The following is a 16,703-nucleotide window of genomic DNA, read 5'->3' as shown; positions in this document are numbered from 1 at the left end:
ATGAGTGAGTTTTAGCGGAGGAGAGGGGGAGATGAGAGTAAGTGTGAACTGGGGGAGGGTGCGAGTGAGTGTCGGAGGGAAAGTGAGAGAGCGTTTAAGCTGGAGAGAATGAGAGGGCGCGTGAGTGTGTGAGCTGAGGGAGTGATCGAGAGGGCAAGAGTGGCAGGGAGCTGGGGAATCGGAGAGTGAACAAGTGACAATGTGAGCTAGGGGAGAGCTGAGCAAGAGTGAGCGAGGTAGAACGAGAGGTCAGAGACGGTGACAGTGAGGGTGAATGAGTGAACGAAAGAAAGGTACAGACTGAGAGTGTGAAGTAGAGAAGTCAGAAAGTAGAGATACTGTATAGTGACTGCACTGGGGGAGGGGGGGTGAGAGCATGTGAGAGATTTGAGCTGGCGAGTGAGAGGTGAGTGAGAGATGAGAGAGGGGGTGAGTGAGCTGGGATGAGAGATGAGAGAGGGGGTGAGTGTTAGCTGGGGAGAGAGATGAGAGATGAGAGAGGGTGAGTGAGCTGGGGAGAGAGATGAGGGGCTGAGTGAGCTGAGGGGGGTGAGAGAAGAGAGAGGGTGAGTGAGCCGGGGAGCAAGAGCGATGAGAGGGAGTGAGGCAGAGCAGCAAAATGAATGAGATTGGTAGATACTACGAGTGAGTGTGAGAGGACAAATGCGAGAATCTCAGAGAGTGTGAAGTAGAGAGAGAATGACAGATGAGAGCAGGGAGACACAGCGGCCGAATAAGAGTGAACAAGGGAGAGATAAATGAGAGGTTGAGAGCGAGCGAGGAAGAGTTAATGAGGGAGTATGAATGAGAGCGAGGGGGAAACGGCGAGCGAGCGGGAGATGGACGGGAGCGAGCAAGTGGGAGAGTGATTGAGGAAGAGGAGGGGAATGAGAGCGGCGGGGAGAGGGTGCCCGAGAGCGCGCTGCACTGAGGTCACGGGGAGCGCCGCTCCGTCACACGCATCCTGGTTGTCGCTCGGCTCGCGCACGCGTTGGGATCGCGGGGTTTTGTTTTTTTAATTGAACGTCAGCAGCAAAAGGAGAAAGGGTGGCAAGTGGCGAAAGTGTACACGTGTATACCTGCCTGTCTGCCCGTCTGTATACCTGCTTGTCTGCCCATCTGCCCGTCTGTATACCTGCTTGTCTGCCCGTCTGTATTTCTGCCAAACTGCCAGTGTCTGTCTTTGCGTCAATTTGTCTTGGCCTGCCTTTTCCTGCCTGCTTTGTGTGTCTGTCTGTCCGTCTGCCTGTATCCGCTACCTGCCTTGTCTTTTCCACTCTTGCTTCCCTGCGTGTCCCCTTTCTCTCATGCCTGTTCTCTCCTCTGCCTCTTTTTGTGGCAGCGAAGAACACGGGCGTTCACCGTCTGCCATGTTCCGCGTGCGCTTTTGTGGTCTAGTTTCGACCGTGTCCTTCGCGTGTATCTGTCTCTACCCTTCCACTCGGCACTGGCACCGAGGTGGAGTAAACGATCTCCTTGCTTGTACTCAGCCGAAGGATATATTGGTGCGGCGTGCTTTCTTTGGGTGCACTTTGCGCGCACGCGGTCGCGTCCCTCCCGAATGAGGCTTAAATATCAATGGTCTCGCGAACGTTCGCAAAACCGTTGAAGGAAGGAGACGCAACCCAAGTGAGGTTCTATAGACCTCTTAACTTGTAGCTATGGATAACTTCTGGAGTTGTGCGTAATGGATAATTTTTTTCCTTCGATTGGGAACATTTTTTTAAAAAATCGAATCACGATTTGAAGATCAATTACAGAATTAGACATGTCCCCTGGTCAACAAAAACATCATCAGCAGTGTACAGAAAAAATATTTTCTATCCGGCTGACTGACAGTGGCTCAAGCACTTGAATCGAAGTCAGTGGAGCACAAGTTAAAATCCGCAGAGGGGATCGACACAGCCCATCCCAAGGGGTCTACAGTGATCATCTTTTGGCGAAACTGGCCCCCCCGGCAATAGCAATGTGGAATTTCCAACAGATGGGAGCAAGAGGGGGGGGGTGGAGATGCTTTGACGTCAACACAAGCAGCTGGTAGAATACGAACGAACCAAACTCGAATGCCCATGTCCACCTCACCAAACGTAGCCTGGCCGCCCCAGAAAAAAAAATTCCACTCGCCGTGTGACACGGGCATAGCATGGCTGCGCACGGATCGCTGGGGTGGGGAGGTCGGGCTATTAATATTCACACGCGCACGCTCGAGCCTCGATAACCCGCGGCAGGAGCCGGTAGCTCTCCGCCACTCCGCCGAGCCTCATTATGGTAATCTCCGGCAGGCGTCCGACGCGCGGCTGTGTTCTCGCCCATTAATTAATCGCCCGGCTCCCGACGAAAGCAGGTGGTCCTTCCACCCCCCACACCAGCCTCCCCTCCCTGAAAGAAAAGAGGGGTGGGGGGGGGAAAAAGGCCCCACCACCACCGCCGGCCTGACATTTAAATAATAGTTGCAACATGCTTCCTTATTATATTTGCCGCCGTTCGCCGCTATTAATCACGCGCGCTTGTCGGTGGCCCGATGAGATGTCAGCGCGGCGCGGAGCCAGCCAGCCGCACAACGGCCCGCCCGCCCGCCCGCCCGCTCGCTCGCTCGGCAGCGGCGGCGGCAGCTGCGCTAATAAACGCTCGCGACGACAACGCCGCCGCCGAGTTGGCCACGGCCAGCGCCGCGCCGTCCTCTCCCGGCTCGCGCGGTCGGCCGTGATGTGCGCGCCCCGTACCTCTCTCCGATTTAGCACGGTTTGGCAACGTAACGGTGCGAAAGTGGTGCAACGTGTGTACATCGTATATAATACAACCCCCCCCCCCCCCACCTTGCTTTGGAGGTACGGGGTTGGTGGATCGCGCAGAGATCGCCACGTACGCAAGGCGCGCGGCTCGACTCGGCCCTGATGGATGCAGAGTGGCGGGGGGTTACTTGTTACAGTGTACAGCAAGGAGTTTTAAATTATCGTCTCCCTCGTACGCGTGAGTCTATCTACTCCCATCTCGGTGGCCTCTCGCCTTAAGCATGACCCCCCCCCCCCGAACAGTCGATACATATCCCAAAAAAATGTTACTCAAATAAGTTGAATTTATTCCAGAACACGGAGTTTTGGAAAATCTATAATATATTTTTTAAACCTCACCTTGATGAGAAAAAAAAAACTTTTCATGGATCTTCACACCTTGTTGAAATGTGGAGTGATTTCTCCTGGTTCTTTGGGAACCTGTTGAAAAAGTCTTTCCAGGGAAAATTAAGAATGTTTTGAGACACCACAAATGATGCATCAGCCATGATCAGTCCACTGAAGCTTGGAAAGCTGAATGGATTTCAAAAATAATTCGCAAACAAACACCTCATGAAAGGACCCAACGCAGAAGATCCCTGGGTTTGATCTTCCACGAATCTCATGGTCCACCCTAAACCGCATCCACTGCACAAACCGTGGCAGTAGATGCGGATAGCCGATGGTGCACAAATAGAAAATAAAAAAAACTCTCAAGTAGTGTGCGACTGTGGTCATCCAGAACAGACCGTTGAAGGTATAACGACGCAATGTCCAATCCACAAATACGAAGGAGAGGACATCACAGCGACGACGATACACTCCGCTGTTCTTGAGACGGTGCTCGGCGTTCACGTTTTTCTCCGAGAGGATTGAAATAATTAGAACATTTCCTGTAAATTTACTCCAGAGCGGCGGTGCATCAGAAATAAAGTATATTAAAAAAAAGCTTTAACTGCAGTAACTCTGCGGCCATAACGTAAAACTGTAAATATAGGCGACGTTTCGGGCAATGGCCCTGCTTCATAGCACGTACAATTCTACGTGACGAATGTGAGTTTTTTTTTGTTAATTGCGGTTGTCCGCTGCCAACGCACCAAGCATGACCAAATAATTTGTTTAACTGCAACCGTGATTATCGCCGTGCGCTTTTAACCTGCACGAGGATGCTGTGCATTTAAGAGTTTAAAACAGCTGCACGTGTCGGGATGGCATCTGTCTTACTTACCAAGAAATTAGATACAAAATTAAGACTCGAGAAGAATTGGGTTAAATCTCGGTAAGAAAAAAAAGGAAAATTAAAACAACATTCGCATCCCACTAAATCAGGAGGAAGCCTTTTTTGTGTGCGTTTGCAATGATTAGGCACTGCCAAATGACTTTGAGCTCTTACCCAGCACGCACGCGAACACTTCCTCGAGTTAATGCGTAGCTGTTCGACACCTCTTTGGGTTCGGGGGTGTGGGGGGGGACATTGTTACAAAACCAACGTCCCGTTAAGCTGCTTGTCCGTACAAAAACCAGAATACGGACACAAGAGGGACGGTTCACATTGCAGTGCTGCCGGAAATATGTACGCGGAACGTAACGTCGTATCCTATGGACGTGGGGTGGCGCGGAAATGTATGTGTGGCCTTGAGCCGGTCGTGGAAATTCCACATTCTCATGGCGGTGGCCAAGTCTCTCAATAGAATGAGCACTGTTCACACCCCACAATGCGCTGCACGTTTGTTCGACACCCGTATGAATGGTACGCTGGTATAGTGCAGCGGTCAGCGCGCTGTGCTACGAACCCCGGCGACCCAGGTTTATTTCCCCGCTCGCGGCCAACACCGGTGATGATTATCTGAACTGATCCTGGGCCTCCCCTAGGTCGACTCGGCCTTAAATGAGTAGCTGGTGCGGTGTGAACATCGCCACTGAGGAGACGAAGGCGGTCTCGGGCGTGGTGCTGGCCACTCACCCGTGTGAGTGCCGTGCCGGCCTTAATAGGTGCTCGCTAACAACACTTGCCCCCAGCAGTCGTGTTAAGGCTATGTGGGTGGGAGGGTTGGGGGTCTTTGTCTGAACAGTATGCTGAGTAGACCCCTGACCGGGATTTGAACTGCCCCCCCACCCTACTGGGTCAGAGTCTTATTTGCTCTGCTCACGTAGGGAATTCAGAGCAATGCCTCTTCAGTGAATGGCATGACTGATAGCACAATTGGGATACAATCGATGTTTGTGGAAAAGTTTTAAACATGAGTACATGCAACTCCTAATTCAGAATTGAATTATCTCATTTGGCCATACAGTGCTGATGGCAAGGCTACCCGACTCACAAATCGATGTTGGTGGTCTACTCAGTCCATCGTTACTGCACTGTGGCTAAAGCAAGTACTATTTTGTGAGAAGTCAACCGTTGTCGTCTTTTGGACATATTGGCACCCACAACCATAATGGGTCGCTGCGGTGGCGAGATGTTAACTCCCTCGCCTGGCATGCAGGAGGTCGTGGGTTGGATCCTGACACCCGTACATTTTGGAGTTTGCACTTTCTCCCCGTGGTCACGTGGTTGTTTTTCCCGGCTCCTCCGGTTTTTCCACATTTTAAAAAAAGATGCGTTTCGAGTAGTTTGTTTGGCTGCCATGCATTTGCACATGATAAGCCACTTTGTTGAGCTATAATTTATGGCCAGGTCTGCTTCTGACAAAGAGCTACATAGCTCATTGGGCCTTACCTGGTAAAATAAAATTTACCTCGGTTTTTATCGTCGATTTTCCACCACAGGCTCTGGGGCCGCTCACAGACAAGCACCGTGCTCTTGCTCATTCGGCCGCCAGGCCGGACCCTGTCAGCCGAGCCTCACATAAGTTACACTTGATTAAAAGTTGACAAATTGTGCTTCCGTGCTGCTACGCTCGGCCTAATGTCTTCGCGAGCGAGCGGCAGGCACGCAGGTGCTTAACGGGAAAGGTGGGCGGGCGACTGGGAGGGGGGGAGAGAGAGCATTGGGTTGGAGGAGCGGGGAACGCACCAAAAAAAGCGTTAACAGCGAAGGCACACGCGGGCGTGGTGCTACGGGGGAATGTTTGATTAGTCGGCCAGATGGCGACGTGCGTAGGGCTCACGAAAATAATGCGCTTTTTACAGACTACGCGCTGTCAGGCCCGTGATCACTGCATCGCGCCGCTACCCGCCGCTCCGATTCTGCTGACAATTTCATTTGCTGATTAATTGCGAGCACGGCACGCCACCATCAATCAGCGTTCACACGAGCGCCGGGTGGCGGTGGCTGCGGTGGTGGTGGCGGTGGCTGCGGCGGTTGACGCTGGCGGCGGCGGCGGCGGCGGCAACATCTCTGCGCGAAAATTTCTGACGCAAATGTCATGTTTCTGTGCCCAAGTGGCCGGGATTACAGAGAGCGAGGAAGGGTCAGTGACTCATTCGCAGCGGCAGTTACAGAATCATCACCAGCGGCAATAACGTTATATTCTAAAGAATTGCGGCTCGCAATCGGAACGTTTCAACTCCTGTTTAGGGCTTGATTCCGCTTTCCATCACTCGGGCATCAACAAAACAAGGATCACTTTGTGCAGGTCAATTGTAGTCAACCTCCATCTCTGACTGGCCCTGGCCACAGGGACGTGGAACCTCAGACGCTCGTTCGGTGCGAGTAGACGCAGACTCTCAAGAAGCCTCTTCCAGGGAGGGAAAAGACAACTCTGGGGGTGGTGATGGTGGTGGTGACGACAACAACGTGCATGTGATATACAGCACTTCGCAGACGAACATTGGTGGATCGCTTTGATTTGTGATGCTTAAAGACTCCCTCAGCTGCAAGGTGGCCAGCAGATGGCGAGACAGTAGATGAGTTTTTGAAATCTTCTGTGTGGTGCTGTAAGTGGTATCCCCCTCTTCATTTTTTTCCTCCGGTTACTCCAATTTGCTCCCAATATATAGAGGGTTGCCAAAAGATGCCAATGAAGGCCCCTACTAAAAAAGTAACGTTACTTTTAGGCATTCCTGTATGTATGGATTAATAGTGGTCATCAAAAGATTAATAGTGGGCATGAATGGATTACTAGTGGGAATTAATGGATTAATAGTGAGCATTAATGGATTAATAGTGGGAATGAATGTATTCAGTGGGAATGAATGGGTTAATAGTGGGCATAAATGGAACCAAGTTAGTTAACAAAGAATAGCTGTTAAGCTCCTGATCGACTTGGAACTAGGGACTTGCATTAGCAAATCATTCATTCTCGGGCTTATTGCAAACACAGCATTTATTAAAAAAAAACTATTCCTTGCCTTCAAATGTGGCAGATTAATGGTCTCAAGCCGATCACATTGAATTTGGTTCTTCCATTTCATTTGGGCAAAATTCCAGCTACGAGAATTCTAAATAAATTCGACGGTGGCGCGATGAACCTCGCTGCCATATGCAGAGCGGTTGGCAAAGTGCTCCCCTTTTTTTCACGTGGATCACAGGTTACTCGAAGGGATCTCGAAAGGTAGCTCTGTGATACCCGCTTCCGTGGGCTGTTCTCTGACACGAAGGGTTGGCGCACCGCCGTGCGAGTGATCCAAAGGGGGGTACTGAATGTCGTGGCAGTGTGACGCCCATAGTGCAATCGGAATTTAAAAAATGCGTGGCTAAGTGACACAAACAAATCGTGTTCATTTCTAGCCACTGCAGTAATACTTGACAGTTTAATCAGCAGGTGCTAAAATGAGTCTCGGGACTTATTTTAGGAGGGTCCTGCGTTGGGGCGTTTGACCAACCCCTTGTTGGAAGAAAGACTGCCCGAAGAAAAACCTGCACATACGACAATGTAACACCTAAACGATCCCTACACATTGGCTGGCAACCTGTTTGTTGCGTTGCCATCTCCGGCATCACCTCGCAGGCTGGGAGCCCGCCTCTAGAGCACTGGATTACAGGCGTGCATTAACAGCACACCAGGCCATTAATTATGCCTCGTTAATGTCCGAGGAGGCAGATGTTGGTCGCTCATATGGAACAGAAAAAAAAGATACCAAGGTTCCTGTTTTGCTGGCACACAGCCACGTGGGCTGGTCGGGTTGGCACTCATTGGCCCATCGTTGCGTCTCGCACACGCTCAGACATAGATCTTCCATTTAACGTCAGAGACTTCAGCAGAAAGTTGCCGACAACCACCCGGCTAAGGCCACCGTGGCATCTAGGGGGGTGCGGTGTAACCAGCACCACATCCGACCACCTTTGTCTTCCTAGTGCCTGTGTTCACAGACACTGCACCTGGCACTATTTTAAGGCTGAGATGACCTAGGGGAAGCCCACGGCATGTTCAGATACCGCTCTCCATGGATGGGAATTGAGGTAAAGATGGCTGGGATTGTAGCGCAATTTGTCAAACCACTGTCCCGCCACTCTCCAAAGACAGACCCCCGTATAGCCTTTACAGACTGTTTGGGGAAGTGCTGTTAGCAAGCACCTATGAAAGCCGACACAGCACACAAGGGGGTGGGTGGTCAGCACCATGCCCGACCACCTTTGTCTCCCTAGTGGCGATGCTTACACACCGCACCAGGCACTAATTTGGGGCTGAGTTAACCTAGGAGAGGCCGAGGACCGGCTCAGATAATCGTCACTGGTGTTGGCCGTAAGCGGGAATCAAACTCGGGTCGTCAGGTTCGTAGCGCGGCGTACTAACCGCCACCTACACCACCGCTCCACACACTCGCACACGTACACACTCCTTATTCGCTTACACACAAACTGTGTGAAATGCACAAACGCAATGATCCCCTGTATAGCTTTCATAGACTGTTGGGGCAAGTGTTGTTGGCAACGACCTATTAAGGCCTGCACCGCTGATTTTGGTAGTGTGGCCAGACCACACCCAGCCGCCTTTATCTTCTCAGTGCTCATTTTAACACTCGGTGCCAGCTAGTCAATTAAGGCCGAGTCAACCTAGGGGAGGACCAGCGCCAGTTCAGATTGCACTTGCCCGTTGATGTCAGCGATGGCCAGGAATCAGCTCGTATCTGCGGATTGATGGTGCTTTGCACTACTAACCACTGCGCCACCACTGCCTACAAACGCACAGGCATGAACAACACACGCACAAGGATAAACAGCAAACACACTACAAAAGCACGCAATCATCTTCAAGGCTCCCAGTGGGGCGTCCTCAAACATAAAAGTAATTAAAAACAAATGCCGGCAAACAGAACTGGCACGTTACTATTCTCTTCGTGGTAAAGCCTGCTATCCTGCTGCAGGGTGGGAGGACCACACACCGATCGCCATGTGTGCGAGGTGCCAACCTGCAGGCGTATTAGCCGCGTGTGGCAGTACGGTAAGTAGGTTGCGACCTATGTTGTGACGAATCTTATCCCCTCTCCGAAACTTAAAAGTCCTTTTTTGGGCATGGGTCAGATTCTCGGGCTTTGTCTGGCCATGAGCTTCTACTCTGTGCTTTTTTTTTGTCGAGTTGCATCCACTGTCCTCATATCTCGCTCCACGGCATCCTCCTTCTCCCTCTACTCCTTCTGTTCCCCTCCAATTACATCTTCTCTGTCTCTTCTCAACATGTGTCCAGTCATCAACATTGCAGGACTGGCATCAAAAGAAAACTTGAGATTGTCGTTTCCTTATCAGAAAGTCGGTGGTTTCCTACTTCAACTCGTGTGGAGGGGGCACTCCCTCTCCTGTTTACATCCTTGAGTCACGGGTGGAAATTCCACATTCCTATGGCAGTTGCAAGTAAATGTACATAACAAAGGCTGTTGACATCCAACAAAGTGGTGCGTATATTATACAACCTGGATTTGGTGATGGGCTGGGTCATCCCCCTCCCCCCCCCCCGCTGTAGACATTTTTTATCGCAGCCTTTTGATTGCGAGCCACGTGCCGCTATTATTAAAGTGGTGCATTAATCGACGCGACACTCCGCCGCCTGAATGTGCGTGCAGCTCACGCAGCCTGTCTAGGAGTGCGGCGTCGTCGCTTGTTGTGAACGATCAAAATATCAAAATAAACAGCGCGGCAGCTGCCAGTTATGTCGATGGCAAAAGGAGAAGTACTAATGTGGGAACACGACTCAACATGATACCGCTGCAATGTGAAGCAATGGATTGTTGTGTTTTTAAGTTCCTGTTCAGTGCAACAAATATATTTCCCAATTTTTATTTCGCTTGTGCTCCTGGCGTCTCGCCGTGAGAACGCTCGCAGAGCAGTGCGCAACTCTTCGAGAGAATTGCTCACGGAAGCGGGTATCACACGAGCTCCTAATCTAATCACGTGACCTGTGACTCACCCGGACACACGAGAGGACAGCACTTTCTCACCTGCTCTGCACATTTTCCTTACACGACAAGCCTAACCTATATTTTACTTCTGAAAGCTGTAATTTAGCCAAAAGAAGTGCAGTCGTTCGTCACCAGGTAAGGTGCACCGAGCTATATAGCCCTTTTTTAGAAGCGACCTGCCCACACATGATAGTCCAATGAGAAGTGACTTGTCACGTGGTCATTGATAGCAGCCGAATACTCTAAACGCGTGATGTTGATTTGAAATGGGGAGTGGTGAAACTGAAGGACCCGGAGTAAAATCCATGCGACCACGGGGAAAGACACGCAAACTCCAAATATACAGGTGTCAGGGTTAGGATCGAACCCACGACCTCATGTATACCAGGCAAGGTAGTTAACATCTCGCCACCGTGGCGCCCTCTATCCACCTGTATTCGAACACGGAATTTCAGCGGTGCACTCAAGAACTCTGAGCCAGACAGCCACCCACCCTTATTGCTGTATTTATTTAAAACCCAAAATGCCTGTTGAATTTTTTATATTAGGTATCGATTGCCCTGGCTATGATAAAGCGCGTGTGCAAATTAACTCGCGTGCAAGACGCAAGGTGGATTTGTTGCATCGCAAAATCGTGAGATGGTGATGGCTGGGAGAGGCCTTCATCCAGCAGCAGATGGATCATGGTTCGTGTGTGTGGGGTGGAGTGGTGGCGCAGAGATTAGTGCACTGAGCCACCCGGGTTTGATTTTCGTCCGTGGCTAACAACTCACATGGTAAAATATGACCAAACAACCCCACGGCTGATACGGCGTGAGCGCTTCCATGCAACAGTAGTTCGACAAAAGGCTGCAAATCGTTTTTTTTTTTTTACATCTGGGTACGTGAATGTATGCCCATCAGCGCTATGATCTCATTGACCCAGATTTCATTCCAGTTAATGATACAAATCATTGGCCGTTGGTATCTAATAACAAACTTAGCCTTCCCTGGTTCCACTGGGTCTAAAACAATTACTAGCTGTGTTGTGGTTATGAAATTCAGTTCTTCCGAAAAACAAAGGTGGGCCGGTCCCGCGTGTTTTTGTCCACACCTCCCCTTTGTCCGGCTGTGTGACCTTTAACAACAGGAAGCTTGCCAACAATGTTGCTTGCACCCCAAAGATGTGTCTTTATGGAATTATAAACATTGGTGGTTCTTGATATTTGTTTTGTGTGTGCGTTTGTGCAGCACACGCTATGTTCAAGCTTGTCTACCTCAACAACCACGACTACAAGCACCAGTTCTTCCAGGCTGATGCTTCCACCATCAACGAGATTGTTCTGAAGGTGAGCGCTTGCACTTTGTCGCAGGCCGAGCTAAGACGGCGTGGGACCTTCTACCCGAATGCACCGTCTCAAGACGTTCAGTGAACCGTGGAAATTATCCTGGCTGCCCTGCAGGCGCTGCCGTTATTGAGCCGCGGGAGCGGGGCGTTTGTCGAGCCGTGCCGTCAACGTTCATCTTGAGCCCTCGCGAGCCGAATAAAAAAATCCCAGTCAAGTGCAGACTTGGATCGAACGTGTGTGCCGGGGTTATAGGTCGTAGCCACCTGGGTGTGGAGTAAACCAGGGCTCGGACACAGGATGTCAGAGGTCCTGCTGTTTCCAGCTTGAGCTTCGGCTTCGTGAGAGATTCCCAGTAACCAAGGCGTGAACGTAGAACCCTAGAGGTGCTGGCTAATGCTATCATGTATGTTGGACGGCTTTCGCACCGTAAGTAGCCAACCCTGATAATCGGAGGTGCGGAAGAAGGAGAACAAACTAAACACAAAAATCAGTCCTAAAGAAATGCAATTTTTCAATCGAGATGATTTAAAAGTCCACAGCTCCAGTGGCTTCTTAATATCGGAAGAGCATTCCAGACGGGCCGCAGAAGCGCATCTAAATGCTCGCGATGCAGTGACCGTGTTTGTTTGCTGGTTTCTGCTCCATGACGAGATGAGCAAGATTTTGCGGTTCATGTTTGTAATTCAAGCCCATGAGCGGGTTTGGGCTTGACTATAAAACTGCAGAGGTCCTCGCTGAATTCCCCAAGATGGGCGGCAGCTCCTGGTAAAGCCCCAGTGCTTGATCTCAGAACATAAGAGATCTCAGTGTCCCACCTTGTTCATCAGTAGCACCCTGTGAGATGACCAGTCCCTCCACTTGAACCCAGGACTCGGAGGTGATGGCACATTGTCCCTGGTAGATTCAGTCGGCATCATAATCCTCTGGGCTTAATTCATAACCTCCCGTGTCTCAACATGCCCATGAGTACCCTGTGAAGATACCCAGTTCCCAAGACTTGAAACCTACATCTAAGCGGTGCTGGCTCCGTTGCCTCAACACTTACAACAACCTCCAGCCTGGCTCTCCAGGCCTTGAACCCAAGTTCATCAGAGGGGCTGACTCACTCGTGATAATGATTTGTTTTTGACGTACCGGCCCCGTATGCTTTGGCGTCTCGCAGCGCTTTACATCACGTCTCATCTCAAATGTCCGAAAAGGGCACCCCCCGGTAGCCGCTTTCCCTGTGGGCACGAGGCGACTCAACACCTGGCCTACAAATGCGCATTTGTCTGCCCGTGAAGGAGGAGATGTTGTTTGGTAATCCCAATCGAGTCATTTGCGGGTGGTCTTAGTATTTGGCAACATTTGTCCGTGATACCGGCACGCAAAAAAACCCCCTACTGTTGCGAATGAAGTTGAGGGGTCTTCAATGTCTGCCGTGAGCAAAGCAGACGGCGAGTAATTTTATCAAGTGGGAAAACCCTATTGTTATATTTTATTAAGGTTATTGCACACCGCAGTAATAATCAGGGCAGCCGCGGGAGTCGGGTGGTGAACCTCTGCAACAAGCGGCGATCACGTGACCGCTAGGCCACGTCACCCGCCCCCATGCAACATCCTACTCTGGACATCGGCCACCTCCGTAAGAGACGAAGAATTCGAAAGTAATATCCCGCTCATATGAGAAATCAAGGTGGTGCTTATCTCCCGTTTACAACCCTGAGCCAGTGGTGGAATTCCACATTCCTATGGCATGGGTGAGAATAGCATAGGCCTACCACTGTTGACTTTCGCACAAAGTGGTACTCATCAGAAATCCTGGCTCCATGGCCCAGTGAATCTGTCTTCTCGGAGGCTCCCAGCCCCTTTTCACTTTACATCACCCTGCCTCTTGAAGATAAAGCGGTTGTTTGTGCCATGTATTAAATTATAAGAAGCAAAAAATCAGCGAAAGAGTGTCACCTCCGTGACACTTGGATCATGGACACTAGGCTGGCAAATGCGACAGCGCGGGGAGGAGGGGGGGAAAAAAAAGAGTCTTTAATTAAAAGCGCCTTTCTGTGGCATATGCCGCCGCTTGCGCGCTGCTTATTAAACAACGGCAAAATTGCGCGCGTTATAAATTTTAATTAAAAATGGCCATATGCCGCTGACGGCTCGGGAAGTTTGCGGAGACGCTTGTGAGGTTTGCTCGCGCTCGAGTAAATTTTCCTGATGGCGGTGGCCCCGTTGGGGCCCAGCGATCTCCCTCCATTTCCGCCACCGCCGCCGCTGCTGCTGCTGCTACTGCTGCTGCTGCCACTGCTGCTGTACACAAACACAGCCAAGCTGCTTTGGAGGGAGCTACAACCAAAGAAACAAATGACCGATGTTTTGTATACACACCTCGGCTGTCTATCACGGGCTGCGTGACATGACTTTAAAGCATTGTTAACGAGACGCAAAAACAGTGGCAAATCTCAGCCACGTGACATTCAGGTGTACCCTTCGTAGCTTCCTCTAGTGTCGTCACATCCACTTTGGCTTCATTGATACGTGGGAGTTGATGGGCACTGATCCATGTCCCTGAACTTCTCAGAGCACCAACCAGCCACAACTTGCAGGCAGAAGCATGTTGATCACAAGATTTGGACAAAAGTCCTTGTGAGGATTTCACTTGGTGGTTGCTGCACTTCGTGGTGATGTAATGTGTGGTAGGGAGCCTCTGATCTGATGAAACATTTTTTTTTTTGTAAACGCCAATTGCAGATTTGACACCAAATCTTGGTTTGGTATCGTACCACAGCTCGCGATAACATTTTCAGAGTGTGACCTGTCCGCTCGCATGCTACTCTCTGTCCTGTGCCCGTCCCTTATCAAGCCGAGGCAATTCCCACAGTAAATCGTGATATAAGTCTAGTATATCTACGGTGTAATAATCCCATTTATTTATGCTATGTGGCTTTCTATTTCTCAACTCCCTCACTCCAACCCTGAGAAAATAGCCTGCGAATGCGTCCTGCCTTTCCCATGCTCCAGTCTGTATACTTGATAAAGTCCCAATTCTGGGTATCCGTAAGTAAGAATTTCTATCGTTTTTGCCCAATATGTATGCAGGCAAAAGCAGGTGCAAGTGCTGTGGGTGGGTGAGACGTTATCTCCCTGGTCTGGTACACAGGAGGGTCGTGGGTTCGATTCCGATCCTGTCGGCGTCTGCTGTATATTTGGGAGCCCCCACGTGTTCTCTCTCTCCCGCCGTGGTCGCGTAGATGCGATTAAATAACGAGCTCCGATGAGCTGTCATGTGCGGCTGTGGCCAGGTTTGCCTCTGAAAAAGAGCGATAGTTCAGTGGGGTTTAGCTGTTTAAAATAAACGGGTTGTTTTAGGGGTAGTGGCTCGTACCTTGTCAAGGTCGTTGTTATAATGGCCACGAGGGTGGTGCTCATCTCAATTGGCTTTTTTAAGCTCGTGGTGGAAATTCCACATTACTTTGGCAAGGACAAATGCGTCTGCTGGGAAAACCATTGTTGGCTTTTTTCCCCCCCACGAGTAGTCCTACGCTGGTGATAACTCATTTTAAATTATCCTGGAGGGATGATGGGCTGAGCTAGCCCTGGCTTCAGTGTTATCGATCTCATGAATGGTGACACTCTGCAATCTGAGCTATATCCAGGCACCTCGCTATTGGCGTTTACTCAGGTATTGCTTAAATACAGGTGACGCTTATCTGTGTTTCTAGGGATAAGTTTCGGATTTTCAGATTCTAAAGACAACTTTGTATTTAAAAAAAAAAAATTCAGGCAGTTCACATGATACAATAATATAATGTATCTTCGCGCTACATTAACTGATATTACCTGACACCACTTTTAGGGGTAACATCACGGAAGTAATGGAACATGTGATGTCATATTATCAGATCGATCTAACACAAACAATTTTATATTTAGGCAAGATTTTCGAAAGCCGAAAATTGGGAAAAACATCCCCAATGTGTACGTTGCGATACGGCCCCAAATCAAGGCATTATGGTCCCACAATTACTAAGTATTGCCACAATACTTTATTAAATAGCGTTCTTGTGGAAGTAGTGGCAGTGCTGATATCACGACACCTATGGGTTACAACAATCCTGTTAATGTGGTGATTGAATGCACAATCCATAAGGGAGTTTTTTGGGTTAGATCACGTAAATATAAATGTGTTGTTAAACCCAACACCTGACAAAGCCAATTGGTAAGTTTGTCACGTAAACAAAACATGCCAATTCGTTACTTGTACAGCACACTGGTGTGTTGGGGAGTAAATTGGTTTACTGTGTTGGGTGGTGGCGGGTTTAACAATGCATCTATATTTACACGATCAAACCCAAAAAAGCTCCTGAAGGATAATATTGGTTGCGAAAGCGTACGTGTTTAACTGAATTCACAATACCTGTAACTTTTGCCATGCAATTGTCCCATAATCCCCCCCAAAATGCTCCTGTGCACAGCTGGGAACTGTAATTGGCAAATCAAAAGCTCATGCAAAAATGTGAAAGTGAAGCAACAACACAACTCTCACAGAGGATCGGATGGGAGAGCGACAGGCCTCCTGCCAGGGTTGTGCTGCGTTGAAGGGGAATCCACATTATTGAGGCTGCCTTTGTGGTGGTGAATGGTATCTGCATTAATGAAGCAAATGCCCTTATGTGCCCAGGCGATTTAATAAGCCTAGGATACATCGCTCCAGCAAGCTGCAGCTTGCAATTAGTAATCGTGCGTGTGAGTGTGTGTGTGTGTGTTTTAATTTGAGGTTTTCAAATGCAATCGAGGCTCGTTTTACACTTTGGCTCGTGCCCTTTTTTTCATTCGAGCCAAGTAATCAGTACACCGCTCGGCCACCGAGAAAGAGTTAATAAGCTGCAATTACGGACCATTACCATAATTATCTCATAAAAGCCGTATGCCTCGCGCCGCGTCCCGGCTGCGCCTTAAAATTTCATTTTGCGGAGCTCGCCGCGTCGTCGTCGCCCTCGCCGCGTCGTCATCGCCCTCGCCGCGTCATCGTCTCCCTCGTCGTCGTCGCCCTCGCCGCGTCGTCGTCGCCCTCGCCGCGTCATCGTCTCCCTCGTCGTCGTCGCCCTCGCCGCGTCGTCGTCGCCCTCACCGCGTCGTCGTCTCCCTCGCCGCGTCGTCGTCTCCCTCGCCACGTCGTCTCCCTCGTCGTCGTCGCCCTCGCCGCGTCGTCGTCGCCCTCGCCGCGTCGCTCTCGCGGCCGAGGGCTAAAAAAAAGAACGGGACACGGAGCCGGCTCGCCGTTGTGGCCATCGCCGCGCCATCGCGGCACTCGCTCGTGCTCTCCCCAGTCCTTGCCAATGGTTGG

The 16,703-nt window shown here is 50.2% G+C and overlaps 1 protein-coding gene across 3 annotated transcripts in view; it reads left to right on the top strand.

The window, feature by feature from the left end:
- Nucleotides 1–16,703, top strand: part of MAPKAP1 (MAPK associated protein 1) — a 128,811-nt gene that overhangs the window by 102,979 nt on the left and 9,129 nt on the right. For all 3 annotated transcript variants that reach the window (XM_032959056.2, XM_032959055.2, XM_032959054.2), the window contains exon 11: nt 11,280–11,377. In XM_032959056.2, the coding sequence (XP_032814947.1) occupies nt 11,280–11,377 (98 nt within the window). The remainder of the gene's footprint in view (nt 1–11,279; nt 11,378–16,703) is intronic.

This window comes from Petromyzon marinus, chromosome 22 (assembly GCF_048934315.1).
Source record: "Petromyzon marinus isolate PM22_M1 ecotype Great Lakes invasive population chromosome 22, UKy_Petmar_22M1.pri1.0, whole genome shotgun sequence".
In the NCBI taxonomy this organism is placed as follows: domain Eukaryota; kingdom Metazoa; phylum Chordata; class Hyperoartia; order Petromyzontiformes; family Petromyzontidae; genus Petromyzon; species Petromyzon marinus.
Note: the sequence above shows the minus strand (reverse complement) of the source record. Positions and strands in the feature narration are given on the sequence as shown.